At 34.8% G+C, this 13,779-nt stretch overlaps 1 protein-coding gene and 2 long non-coding RNA genes across 9 annotated transcripts; 2 read left to right on the top strand and 1 right to left on the bottom strand.

Annotated features, from left to right (window-relative positions):
- Positions 1-713: 713 nt before the first annotated feature.
- LOC112741220 (rop guanine nucleotide exchange factor 14) lies at positions 714-2,914 on the bottom strand. 7 transcript variants are annotated; one of them, XR_003171394.3, is made up of 6 exons: positions 2,505-2,903; positions 2,067-2,126; positions 1,785-1,939; positions 1,621-1,693; positions 1,351-1,538; positions 714-950 (listed from the first exon to the last, which is right to left on the bottom strand). XR_003171394.3 is itself a non-coding variant. In XM_072215420.1 (6 exons), exons 3-5 carry the CDS (start codon positions 1,935-1,937, stop codon positions 1,529-1,531), a joined length of 240 nt encoding a protein of 79 aa, XP_072071521.1. In that variant the 5' UTR covers positions 1,938-1,939; positions 2,067-2,126; positions 2,505-2,900; the 3' UTR covers positions 714-950; positions 1,351-1,528. The 7 variants fall into 7 exon arrangements, 5 of the variants coding, with proteins under 5 accessions (XP_072071521.1, XP_025645892.1, XP_025645890.1 ...); XM_072215420.1 differs by having other exon boundaries at positions 1,617-1,693; positions 2,505-2,900; XR_003171395.3 differs by lacking the exon at positions 2,067-2,126 and having other exon boundaries at positions 2,505-2,912.
- Positions 2,915-4,759: 1,845 nt separating this feature from the next.
- On the top strand, positions 4,760-7,435 carry LOC140178411 (uncharacterized). The gene is made up of 2 exons (XR_011871613.1): positions 4,760-5,432; positions 5,513-7,435. It is a non-coding gene; the product is annotated as an uncharacterized lncRNA (long non-coding RNA).
- Positions 7,436-7,451: 16 nt separating this feature from the next.
- LOC112741219 (uncharacterized) lies at positions 7,452-9,554 on the top strand. Its single transcript, XR_003171393.3, has 3 exons — positions 7,452-7,588; positions 8,309-8,388; positions 8,504-9,554. It is a non-coding gene; the product is annotated as an uncharacterized lncRNA (long non-coding RNA).
- The last annotated feature ends 4,225 nt before the right edge of the window (positions 9,555-13,779 follow it).

The following is a 13,779-nucleotide window of genomic DNA, read 5'->3' as shown; positions in this document are numbered from 1 at the left end:
TTCTGCCCCATTTTGACCCCACCAAAATGGCTGAAGAATTCTATAGATCTCTTTTAACAGAGTGTCCGGAAGCCAAAAACAGGATAAAGAGTATGTGGGAATAGCCTCACCTACTGCTTTTATTAAAATCTGCCTGCCTGCTGGTGTTAGTAGTCTGTGTTTCAAGCCATGTACTTTATGTATAACTTTCTCTTTGATCACACTGAAGGTGACCTTCTTTGATCTCTGTACTACTGACAGAAGGCCTGAATATTTATTCTGAGCCTCGATGTTCTGAATGTTTAGCCTATCCGCCAAGTCCAGTCGAGAATCCATGGACGTGTTATTGCTAAAGAAGATTGTGGATTTATCCAGGTTCACCTTTTGACCGCTCATTCGTTCATATCTCTCAAGTAGATGAAGGATATTATTACAACTCTCTTCATTAGCCCTGCTACATAGGATCGAGTCGTCTGGAAATAACAAATGGTTTATTGAGGAACACCATTTGTTAATTTGAATACCACAGATTAGGGGTGTAATCGGTTCAGTTTGGTTCGGTTTTGGACCGAAAACCAACCGAACCGACCTGATCGGTTCTACAATGATACCAACTATTCGGTTGGCTGCTATTTGAACAACCGAACCGAACCGAACCAAACCAACAACGGTTTAGTTCGGTCGGTTTTTTCAGTTTTTTACATCTAATAATCAGAATTTAAATTACCATAAAATAAAGTTTAAAACCATCAATAAACTAGAATAACAAGAGTATATCACATCCTAATTCAATACAAATTCAACTTAATTAAACATAAAACAAATACAATTAAAAATATCTAACAAAACAACAAAAATAAACACACTTTAAACTGAAACAGTCACTTTAAACAAATAAAAACCAAACAGCCACCATGCTAAATCTGAATCCACACCAGACTCGTCATCATCTTCTCCGGTTGGTGCAATTTCTACAAAAATAAACATAACAATGAAAAATTAGCATTTTAACTCATCAACAGCACCAAAAGTATTGTTTCCAGCAACAAATTTATCTAACATTATGCAGAGATTATTTTAGTCGATGATTCAATGAAAATTGAATTACAGTGCACAGAAAGTTTATCTAACATTATGATCATATTTCTTGATCCAAGAATGAAAAAACTTGCAAATTTTCTTGTGTTACCAGATTAAGAATTAAGAACCAATACTATTCCTTATAATGGAATGCTCTATTCATGTTCATACTTTATACCTAACCATAGATCATCCTATTTTTCTGTTATCTTTAATCATCACTAATGGGAATATAGTGGTTGAGGTTAACAAAAACATATAATTCCAAGTCTTGAGAGTTCCAAGTCTTACCTTTAGAAGTGCATCTTTAATAATTGTTGGCACAGAAATTTCAAGCAAAATATTATCATTTATCGATTTGACAGCCTTGAATATTTGGTGTACCACTCTTCCCCGATGAATCAACCTCTTTCGTTCAGTGCCCAGCTTCCTCCCTCTTCATACCAGAACTCAGTATTCACCATGGATTCTAGTATCTCCTGTCAATCAAAATATTAAGATGTCAATACAGTCTACATAGTGATTTCACAGGATGTTTATAAAATGAAGATTTTGACCTACAAAAAGCAGAGTCCAATTTCTGAAGTGCTGGAAGATTCATGTGTACATCAGAACGAGCTTTCGGGGTCATTATCTATTCAAACACAGTGACTATCTTATTGTACTGCAGTGTGATTCATATAAAATGTTAAATCATTTCCATTCCAGATCAAATGAAACAATACCTCAAAGATTTCACCAATGGAAGCATTTTGCTTTGCAGGAACCAACTCAACCATATAGTTTGTAGGAGACAGCAACCAGTCCATTTCTCTTTGCCATTTGCTCTTACGTTCTTCAGGTAACGGTTCCAATTTCCACAACTTGCCAAATACCATCACTGCATATTTTGGGATTATAAAGGCATATTAATTTCAGAGACAAATTTTTTGAAAATATATGTAATTTTCTCAAATATAAATGGATCTGAGAGATTGAAAAAAAGGTAAAAAGCATCGAAAGCAAACCTGATAGGCTAGAGATGGCATTAGACAAGGCTAAAGCTGTATTGAGGCCCTTAGTTCCTCCTTGAATACAATATAAGTGAATCATGTAACATATAGTAACCCACTTTTTATCATCACTCACCGAATACAAATTTCAGTAAAAGCAACAACAACAAAAATTTTGCAGAAAAATTTCAATCAAACTCATCTTTTTAATTAGGCACAAACTAGCAACAACAATCAAAGACAATCATTTTAATCAAACTTGTCTTCCTAATTAAGCACAAACCAGTAACAACCCTCAGAGACAAATTAGAAATCAAATTCATCTTCTTAATTAAGAAGAGACCAGCAACAATAATCAGGACAAATTAAATTTGATATACTATGGCAATATAATGATTTGTGAATTTAACTAATCTAACTAATCAATATAATGATTTGCAGGAGATGGCTCACGCGACCAGAGTGCTGCTCGGCGACTGAAGTGCTGCTCAGTGACTGGAGTGCTGCTCCGCTTAGGGTTTCTTGCCACGACTTAGGGTTTTTTGCGACGGCTTATGACTGGACGACGGCATGGACTCAGGAGACGGCTCAGTAACTGGAGTGCTGCTCGAGTTGGACTACTCTGCCGCTGGAGTGTTGCTCGGTGACTGGATTGCTGCTCGGCGATGGACTGCTGCTCGGTGACGGACTGCTGCTCGGCGAATGGATTGTTGCTCGGCGACGGACTGGATTGGAGTGCTGCTCGGAGGTTGGAGGTTGGAGGTGGAAGAATGGGAGATAGAAGTGTTTTGTGGGTGACTGGGTGTGCTGCTCAGCTGATGTACTGCGCGTAAGAGGAGAAGAAGAAAGAGTTAGGATTGTGGCTGATTGGCCCTTTTATACGTAGGTTAAAGGGCAACTTAGTAAAAATACACACTACTGAACCCTCACTCTTCGGTTCGGTTCGGTTCCAGTAAAGACAACCGAAAACCGAACCGAACCGATCAGTTTAATTCGAAAAAAACAAAAAAAACCAGTTTTTTCGGTTTTTTATTCGGTTGTTGTAAAATTCGGTTTGGTTCTATGATAATTTTTGGTCCGGTTCGGTAACTTACACCCCTACCACAGATGATACCATTTTGCTCTACCTTGTGTAGCAAATAGGATAAACCTTTTGCACAAAAAATAAATAAGTATGAAGATAAGAGGTCACCTTATCGGATACCCCTATTTGGTCTAAAGAAACCAAATGGTTGTCCTTCAACAGCAGATTAAGAAACTATGGTAACTACCTATTGAATCTATTTATTCCACATAGGATCAAAACCCAACTTCCCCAACATAAACCATAGGAAAAGCCATTCAACTCTATCATAGGCTTTACACATATTCAGTTTAATCTCCATTTATGAGTTTAAGCTCATCTTCTTGTTCTTTAAGTAGTGCATGCATTCATGGGCAATAAGAATATTATCAGAAATTATTCTCCTCTTTAAAAAGGCACTCTGGTTAAAACTAATTAGCAAATTCATAATAGATTATAGTAGGTGAACAATTACTTTAGAAATACTCTTGTAGATAACAGATATTAGGCTAATTGGTCTAACCTAAGACATACTATGTGCATCAATGATCTTTAGAATTAGACAGATTTGAATGTGATTAAAGCTCTTCAACATTCTTCCACTCACAAAGAAATTCTTTACTGCCTTATAGACATCTTCAACAATAATATTCCAGTAGAAATGAAAAAACTTTACCGTGAAACCATCATCTCCTGGTGCACTGTCAAAATTAATACTGAAGGTTGCTCGTTTCACTTCTTTCAAGGAAATTGGCCGAAGAAGCTAATGATTCATGGCTGGGGAGACCTTGGCCGAGAAGTCTTCAAATAGAGGCTCTGGATCGTCATGTTCTATGGAGGAAAAAATGCCCCGAAAAGTACTTTTTAGCTACCTTTGTTAAGAAGCTTCCGTCATTTCTTTCCAGATTCCAGATTTTGTTGTTGCAAATCCGGGATTGGAAGGATTGGTGAAAGAACTTCGAGTTTTTATCCCCCTCTTTCAGCCATTTGACTCTTGACTTTTTCTTCTAGTAGCTTTCCTCTTATTATTAGCCCTTTGTAGTTCATTTTCCAACAAACTTAACTCGTCTCCCCCAAACACTCTTGCATTTTTAAGTATCTCAATCTGCCAACACAGCCTGTCTATCTCTTTCTTGAAATTTTGGTTAGTACTTTGTTACCATTCTACCAACTTATGCCTACACAACTTCAGCTTTTGCACTAATTTAAACATGACTGAGTCCTCAAAATAAATATTCCATGTTGCAGTTATTAGTGACCGAACCTCCTCAAGGCCACACTGTAAAATTCCAGATTTTTTAAAATTAAATAATAAGTTATTTATGAACTATAATATACATTAAAGATTATATTTTGATAGATTTTTATTATTAATTGAATAATTTTTGTATTCAAATTTTAAGTTTTAGTAATTGAAAAATAATGTGAATTGTATAGGCTTTAATTTGAATATTTAAATTTTTTAATTTTATTTTATGAATAAAAAAAAAATTAAATTCATTATCTTTAATCCTTGAATTAGAGTATTTATTTAAAGATAAATTGTAATATGATAAATAAATAATATTTTATTTAAAAATAAGTTCGTTGAATTAAAATTGGTTTTTAATTATTCAATTACCCCTAATTTTATTAAAATTACACTACCTTAATTAACCAAAACATTCCCAAATTGAACATTAACCCTAACACCCCTACCCTCAGCAGCCGCCACACACACACATACCCCAACCCCTAACCAACAGATACACACACACGTAGGAGAAGGAAACGAGAGAAAGGGGAAAAAGAGAAGAGAGGGGAGAAGAAGAAGAGAAGAGGAAGGAGATGGGGGGAGCACGCCGGCAGAGACCAATGCCGTTCACCGCGCCGTTGTGTTTCCGAAAGGAAGAGAGCAGCGTTGAGAGGGGAAAGGAGACGCAAGCCAGAGACTGTGAGGAGGGAGCCGTCGTCGTTGCGTCGTGTTGCCGCCTGCAGATCCCATCATCGTTGCCGTTCTGTCGCGTCGCTGCCGAGGAGGGAAGACCAAACGCCGTCGAGCTTCCTACTACAACCGTCGCGTGAGATCCAGGAGGAAAAAGGAGTTGCTGCGAGGAGCTTGTCATCGCACTAGTTGCTGCTGTTGCCATCGTTTTCGTCACCGCCGAAGCTTCGTGTCGTCGTTCTGACCGCCGGAAACCGCCGTTGGAACCCCTGTCTACTTGGGGCAAGCTTCGATTCTTGCATGCTGAGATTCATGGTTGTTGCATGTGACATCAAGCCACTGCATCATCATTGGAGCTGCCGCTGCCCCGTTTGATCAGTTATTCGTAAGTCCGGTAAGTTTTTTTGTTTCGGAACCCTCGTTGTTAGCGTTTTGTTATAGTTTGTTGAGAAATTTGCGACGTTAATATCTCAGGTCGAGTTACTGTGATTGCATGTGGTGTTTAATGTCTGCTGCTGCCGCGGGAGCGGTTGAAAGTGTTGTCGCTGCTATAAACCGAAAGAAAAAGGGACTTTGACGCATTTGTTTTTAAGAGTTTTTCTTAAAACTTATTTTCTATTACAGAATTGTTATAAATAGATTTGATGTGAAAAATATATTTCTGTGATTATGTGAGTCTTATGGATGTGATTGCTTGCTTGATGGAATTATTGATTGCTTGAGTGGTGCATGGTTGTGGATAAAAATAAATTTGAAAAGTTGATTCAATTAAGTATTATGAAAAGTGATTTTTTTTTTTGTCTTGGAGTTGAATTGATATTTAAAAAATAGATTTATATTGAAAATGGTTGAAATTGGAAGTGGGTTGATATTGAAACCTGATTTGATATCAGCATTGGTTTACAAAAATTGGAAAGAATTTGATATTTAAAAATTGTTTGATATTGAAAATTGTTTGAGATATTGGATTTGATTTGATTTTGAAATTGATTTGAAAAGAATTTGAAAAATGGTTTGGTTGGAACCCTTGAAGGGTGGCAAAGTCCGAATTTTAGAGGAGATGCTACCGAAATTTTTATAAAAATTGGAGGTTTCGTTTGAAGTGGTTATTTAAAAATATTTGGATTTAAGGATTACATTTTGAGTTTGATTTATTTAGAAAAGAATGAATTATGTTTTAAGTTTGAATTTTTGATGAACGGAATGGGAGGTGTGATGAGGATGAGTGTGATAATAAGGAATGATTATGACTGAATTTGAATGAAGGATGATAAGGATTGATTTAAAAGTATGATTTTTGACTGAATTGAATGAATTTGAAAATAAAATTGAATCTAATTGAGATATATGTGATTGGGTAAGAGGCAGTGGCGTTGTCCACTTACTCCGGATAAAAGTTCGAGACGCTGGGTAAAAAGCAAGAGTTGAGTTTTGTCACCACTTACTCCGGGTTGAGAATTCTAACACCGCTTGGGTAAGAGGCAAGGGGTGAGGTTGTCCCCCTTGTCCCGGGTATGCGGGTAAGATGTAAGGGTTGTGGTTTGGTCTCACTTGCTCTATGTTTCGTGTTCCTATCCAGGATTTGCTACTGGACATGTCGGATTTGGCTATATAACTGACAGATGAGACTCATCGGCCATAGGGAAGACATGCATCATATGTATTTTTTTGAGTTTGAATTTGTGTTGGTTTGCCTAATTGCTTAACTGTTATTAACTGCTATTTGAGCAATTTGCTGTAACTGCTATCTATACCTGTGTTTTTCTTGTCTGTTTTGTCTGTATTTGTTTTTGTTTGTGATACTTTTGAGATTGAGTATTGGTGATGAATTGATGATAGTGTTAATTGATTATGTGATGGGATAGAGGTTGTGATTGGTTTCTGATTGAGGTTTAGTTAAGTATGAAAATCAAGCTGGTTCAGCATAGACTTAATGAACCTATGCTTAGAACAGGTTGGTCATTCATACAGTTTATGAAACTTTTAAGATTTTCTTATATGAAAAGAAAGGTTTTGAATTTTTTATAATTAACTGTTTCTTTTAAAAAGGTTTTGGATTTTTGAATGTTAAACTGTTGGTTTTCAAAAGATTCATATGACAACGATGATCACTGTGCTTGAAAATGTTTTTTTTTTTAAATATCTACTTATGACAATTCTGAAAATCCGTGGTGAGACCATGTGGTTAGGTTCTCACCTCCCTACAGCTTTATCTTTTTAGGGTTCGGATGAAGAAGCTTACAAATAGTTTAATTACATTTTGCTTATACGATATTGTCATATTAGATTAGTTATTATTTATTTTTCCCTCGCCATTAATAATGTATCTTGTAAAGAGGGTTATGAGTCGTGATGGTTATGTTTGTAAGTTATTGTATAAAGAACCTAGTTATTTTGTGTGTGTGTGTGTGTGTGTGTGTGTGATCAGAGTCATTTTCTACAAGCCTCAGAATCGAAGCTGCCGGAAATATAGTTGTCTAGTCTCCATTTGCCATAAATATGTCTATCCTCTCCATGACAAGGCCCGCTCCCCTTCTGCGACTAGACCAGGTATAAGGTCTGCTTGCCATTATCGTCTATAAGTTCTGTGAACTATTTGATAGAACTCCATGCGTTAAGCCTTCCTCCTGTTTTCTCCTCTTGACTGACAATTGCATTAAAGTCCCCAAACATTACAATTCTTTCCTAAAGTTGCCAGCACACATTAGAGATTTTTCCATACTACACTAGCCGAACTTGATCAGAGCAACTCAGATGGACTCCAATTAATCACTAAGATACATCTGCAACCTCATCCTTTATTCTGGCTGCAATGTAAAAGTGATCTGCCGTAACACTTCTATATTAACCCCCTCTTTTCATGCTAGAACCAACCCTCCATCCATCTCATTTGGATAAACAATTTTTCAATCATGAAATCTGTACATTCTTAGCTTATGTTCCACCAATCGAGGTTGATTTTTGGTTTCACAAAGGAACACAACCACAGGTGAATGGAATTGACACATCCCTTTAAAGTTTTGGAATGGCAGGAATCTTTCCAAATCCCGACAGTTCCAACTTAGCACCTTCATGGGTCCGAAGGTGCCATTTTATGGCTGGCACCCTCCACCCTCTCAGCAACATCATTATCATTCTCCAAGCAGACTTTATTCCAGTTACTTTTGTTCTCTTTTCCAACATTTCCTCTCTTACTACCAACATACATTAATTTCAAACTTCCTTTCTGTCTGGCTAGTATTTTCAGATTATTCATCTTTGATCTTGCAGATAGGCTATCATCATTTGTCACCACAATCTCCTCAATGTTCATTGGCATCGGAATCCTGCCAATACCCCTGTACTAACCAGTTATGGGTTGGATCTCCAAGAGCTGCCCCTTTTTCTCTCAACCATTTGTATGCTTACTTCTTTGCATGAGGTTGAATTACATTCTAAAGTTTTTCTTTTATCCTCCATGTGCAGCCCTGAAAAACCTTCCAGCATCCATGAGGGAACTGGTTTTTTCCTTGGTTGTGGGAAGGACCTACTAGTGTTCCTCATTGCTTCGGATTCAGTGCCTTCCTTTCTTTCCACCTATTTACCCACCTGAGCTGCTTTGACTCAATCCCCAATGGCTTTCTGTTTGACTTGTTGCTTCCTTGAATCCTCCAAAAAACTTGGGCAGATTCTCACTTCATGTCCTAGCAAAGCACAGTAATTATAGACTACTCCCAAACATTCATAGTGGAGTCCAATTTTCATAATTTTCTTGTTCGGTCCAACCAGTTTTAGCGAGTCTTTAACTTTATTGAAGCCATTCATCTCTTTTTGTGCTTTTATAATTCTTGTTTCCTTTCCCCTTACCTCAAAGAAATCAATGTCAGTGATTGAACCAATTTTTCTCCCAATTTGCGTCCTACTTCAAGGATTTTGAATTGTTCTGACAAATCCCAGAATTGAATCCAAATCAGAAAGGTAGAGATTATCTTCGCCTCTGTAGCTCCTCCTTCACCCCATCCTTTAACGTGGAGCACATACCCTTTGAATACCTATGGTGATCCTCTCTTAATTCTCTTTGTTTCGTCCTTGTTTCCAAAGAAAAATTGAAAAAGGTTGCGATCTTTCTCTACCACTTGAAAACCCTCTAGTCTGCTCCATATTGCCTTCATAGAGCTCTCCATTGTGCCTACAGAGAATATCCGATCAACAAAGATTCTCCATATAAGACTTTTTTTTACAGGCTTGTACTCCAATGGATATGTCTTCCTCCTTAATTAACACCATGTCCTCCTCATCCCCGTTAACCTCTGGATTATAGTAATTGTGATCTGTTCCTCTTTCATCCATGTCTGATAATGGCAGCAGTACTTTAGAATTTGTGAAAAAGTGTTAATTTTGATAGTTTAATTTACCCTAATAGGGTGCTACGCTAAAAATCCTAGCAGGGTGCTGTTTTACCTAATAGGCGCTGATTTACTTTAATTTTGAATATATTATTTATTAGAAACAAAGTCATGGAATTCTAATTTTTGAATTGTTTCTCATATTTTATAAGTATTTTTAACACAATATAAGCATGCTATGGGATAAAAAATAAAATACTCTGTTTTCCAACAAATAAATATAATAATACTTTAACTAATTTAGTTGGTTTAATGGTTAACTCGTTAATTTGTTTAAGAAAGTGTTGAAGCTTTGAATCATACATGTAACAATGCATTAACGACAAATTCTTAAATAAAGTTCTAATTCATGACAGATTAATTCTTAGTTTGCCGAATTATAAAATAAATAAATAAATATATATATATATAACATTCTAATTGGCTGATCCATCACTCTCGGATGGGTTGAATCTAAAACCTAACTCTGGCATAATACAATAATACAATATAAAACACAATTAATTAATTTTAAAACTTAATTTTATAATTTAAAATTAAAAAATTATAATTTAATATTTTAATTTAAAATAAATAAAATAATTTTTTTTAAAATTAACTAATATTAATTAAAAAATTAATTATCTATAACATTACTCTTAGAGAATTACTCTCAAAGTATTACTATATATATATATATATTGAGAGGTTCTCAAGTCACATACTTATAAGACATTCTAATGTAGGGGTGACAAACGGGCCTAAATTCGCCGGGCCGACCCGCGTAACCCGCCAAAAAAGGCGGGGGGACTGAAAAATCGGGACCGCCAAATAGCAAAAGCCTGCCTAATTCGCACCGCTTAAACCGTGGGTTTTGGCGAGCTTTGGCGGGGCGGGACGGGCTTCCCCGTCGGGCTAAGGTTTTTTTAGTGAGGGGGTATTTTTGTAATTTTTTTGCCAAAACCTAACTTCCCCCAACCTAACTTACAAGAGTATGAAGATAAAAATTGAGTATTTTGAATTATGTTTATGTTATTTTAGAGACAATATTTATAATTATGTTTTGGATTATGTTTATTTTGTTTTGGAGAGAATATTTATACTTATATTTTGAATGAAAATTTGGTTTATAATTATATTTATTAAATATTTATAATTACAAAGAATTTAATGTTTGTGAATTTAAAAAATATAATTTTTTATGCCATTAGAAATTATAAATTTATTAATATGGTTGTGAAATTATATATATTACTTAGTAGTTAATAGTAAAAAAAAAAAGAGGATATTTGGCGGGCTTAGCCCGCCGGCCCGCCAACCCGCCATTAGGCGGGGCGGGCTAGGATTCTGGGACCGCCTTAGTAGGCGGGGCGGGACGGACCAGCCCACCAAAGGACGGGCTTCTGGCGGGGCGGGGCAGGGCGGGGCAGGCTTTCCCACTTGCCACCCCTACTCTAATGCTACTCTATATTGTTAAGTTGTTGTATTTATTTATCAGACATATTTTGGATATACATAATTAATATTTTTTGGTGTATCTTTTTAATCTAATTATATTTTATTAAAAAATAAAAAATATATTTTTCTAACACGTTTGAATACCTTTAAATATAATTAAATATTGAGTTATATTCATAAAATAAATATACAAATAGTTAGTACTATTAATTATTGATACAAAAAGTTATCTAAATACTTTATATAATTATTAACGAGTTAATACTTATTTTAGTCCCTAAAATTTTAATTTATTCAATTGAGACTCTCAAATATTGAATCATGACTTACTCCCAGAGTGATATTCATTAATAAAGTATTGATGTGGCACGTTAAGCTGTCATGTTAGAATGATCAAAATGATGCCGTTTTAAATGCGAGCCTGTGACGTCATTTTGGGATTTCGGGAGTTAAAAATATTTGGTCTACACAGTAATGATCATACAGACTAAACTTGACTCTTCTTCTTACTCTTCTTCTTCACCTTCATCTTCTTCTTCTTGCATGCGTGACTGTGATAAAGGAAAAACATATTTCCGACTAGCATTTTTTCGATTTGGGATTGTTTGATGAGTTTGTTGAAGAACGAGCATCGGCACACTAACAAAGGTTGAAGAACATGTTAGGCACTAAAATGTTTTTTTTATTTTTATTTTTTTCATACTTTGATCTAACTTTATGTGTTGGTTTGTGATTTGCATTGTGTATTGCCTTTTATTACGAGGTCTAGGTTTAGGGTTTTGTTAGTTTGTGCATTTCAAGGCTAATGGAAGAAGAAAATGCTAGGATGATGATGGCCTTTGCAAAAGGAAGATCCGAAGCATGGTGTGGCTAGATCTTTTCCATTGAAGGCAAGATTTTGAAGAGGAGCTTTAAGATCTTCCATGCCAAGAATTAGAGAGACCCGTCTCAGTCAGAGAAGAAGATCTCAGTAGGTAAAGCTCATTTCCATTTTTGTTATTCAAGATAGAAGGTAGCTACTGGAGCTACGGAGAGGAAGAAGCAAATATGAAAAAGAAGGAGCTGTCAAGGATTAGAAGTTCATCAAGGGTCAGAGTTCTTTCTTGGAGTCAAAGTCAAGATCAATGGCTCAGAGTGAAGGAACTTGATGAGAAGGGTTGAGAGAGGTACATGCATGTTGATTTTCGGTTTTCCCTCTCTCTTCTCTCTATCCGAACCGAAGCTATTGTTTGTTGGAGAAGATGTTGCTGGCTTGGTTGAACTGGTTTCAACCTTGGAAGCTTCCCCTTCTATAATAAGAGTGAACGGTCAAAGGTTGAGACAAGGAGAAAAAAGCACAGAGTTCTCATAGCTACCCGAAGCTAACATAGTTCTTCTCCTTTAATGAGTTTCATTTTGTTTTCTTTTCTTTAGTTTTGTCTGTCTGAGTCTCATGATAAAAGGCAAATAGAGTGAGGTTTGTAAGAAAAAGCCAGTGAGAAGAAAGATGCAGTGAGCAAAATTAAAGAAAAAGCCATAGATGTCTAAGAGTTTCTTTGTACATCTGTATGTTGTGTTTCATGATCCTGTGGGATTCCCTTGCAAGTTGGGTTAGCACTTTACAGTTGAAAGCTTGGTAGGTGTCCAAGTCAAGTTCAGATTTAGGGATAGAATCTGGATTTGTCTCAGATAGGAATGGGTAGTTCCTAGGGAAGAATTGGTGTATGTAATCTGATGATTATAGTGAAATTCCGTCACTGTTGTAATGGAGACTGGATGTAGGCTGCATTGCACTTAGCAGTTGGACCAAGATACTTCTGGGTGTGATTCTCTCTCTCTCTCTCTCTCTCTCTCTCTCTCTCCCCCCTATTCTGTTTCTGTTGCACTGGAGACAAAATTAAAAAATATCTCCTAATCGATTACGAGACAAAAAGAAAATGTCTCTTGACTGGTTATGAGACAAAAAACAGAAATATCTCCTGAAATTTCTTTGAAAAAAAACAGAAATTAATATTCAGCAAAAAAAAGGCTAAGATTCAACCCCCTTCTTTTAACCACTGATTACCGTCAACATCAATATTCCGTTAAAGATATCACTCCGAAAACAAACGTGAATTATAATTCAATATTTGAGAGTTTTAATATGTTAAATTAAAATGTTAGAATCAAATGCCAAGTTAAAATTTCAAGAGACAAAATAGATTTGAACTCAATTAATAATAGTTAATTTACACTTTAATTTTTATAAAATTTTAAAATATTGTTATAATTTATTTGAACAAAAACTTATATATATTGATGTAGTGACTGTATAAAATATTTTATACAGTCATCTAATCATATTTAATTTTTTAAAAGATTATTTATACGATTAATATTATCAGTGACAGAACCAAAAATTTTATAACAGGGGAGTCAAATTAAATCTAAAATAAATTAAAATAATATAATAAAAAATCAACAAAATATAATTTATAGTATATAGGTCAAAATTAATAATTATATTATATCGAAATTAATATTCAACTACATACTTTAGAATTTTGATATTTTTAAATTTGTTCTGTGATATTTCATATAACTAAAATATAGTTTATCATCTGAAATAAATTTGAAGTATTCTCTTTTTCAATATATACAATCATATAATCTACTAAAAATTTATCTTTTATCTTATTTTAAAGTTTTATTTTAATAATTTTTATTGTTTAAAAAATCTATTTAATTGTTACTATTGCCATAGAAAGAATCAAAATAAAAAATTTTTTATAGTTGTTACTTTTTACATTAATACAAATCTATATTTTTAATAACTTTAATTATTTATATATTTATACGTTTTTATTTTTTTAACCTATTTATTAATTGCTACTAATATATTATAATACACATTATAATTTATACATATCAAATTTTTAACATGTAAATTTATTTAGTGTG

Source organism: Arachis hypogaea, chromosome 14 (genome assembly GCF_003086295.3).
Source record: "Arachis hypogaea cultivar Tifrunner chromosome 14, arahy.Tifrunner.gnm2.J5K5, whole genome shotgun sequence".
Lineage (NCBI taxonomy): Eukaryota > Viridiplantae > Streptophyta > Magnoliopsida > Fabales > Fabaceae > Arachis > Arachis hypogaea.
The sequence above is the reverse complement of the archived record's forward strand: the minus strand, read 5'-3'. Positions and strand labels throughout refer to the sequence as shown.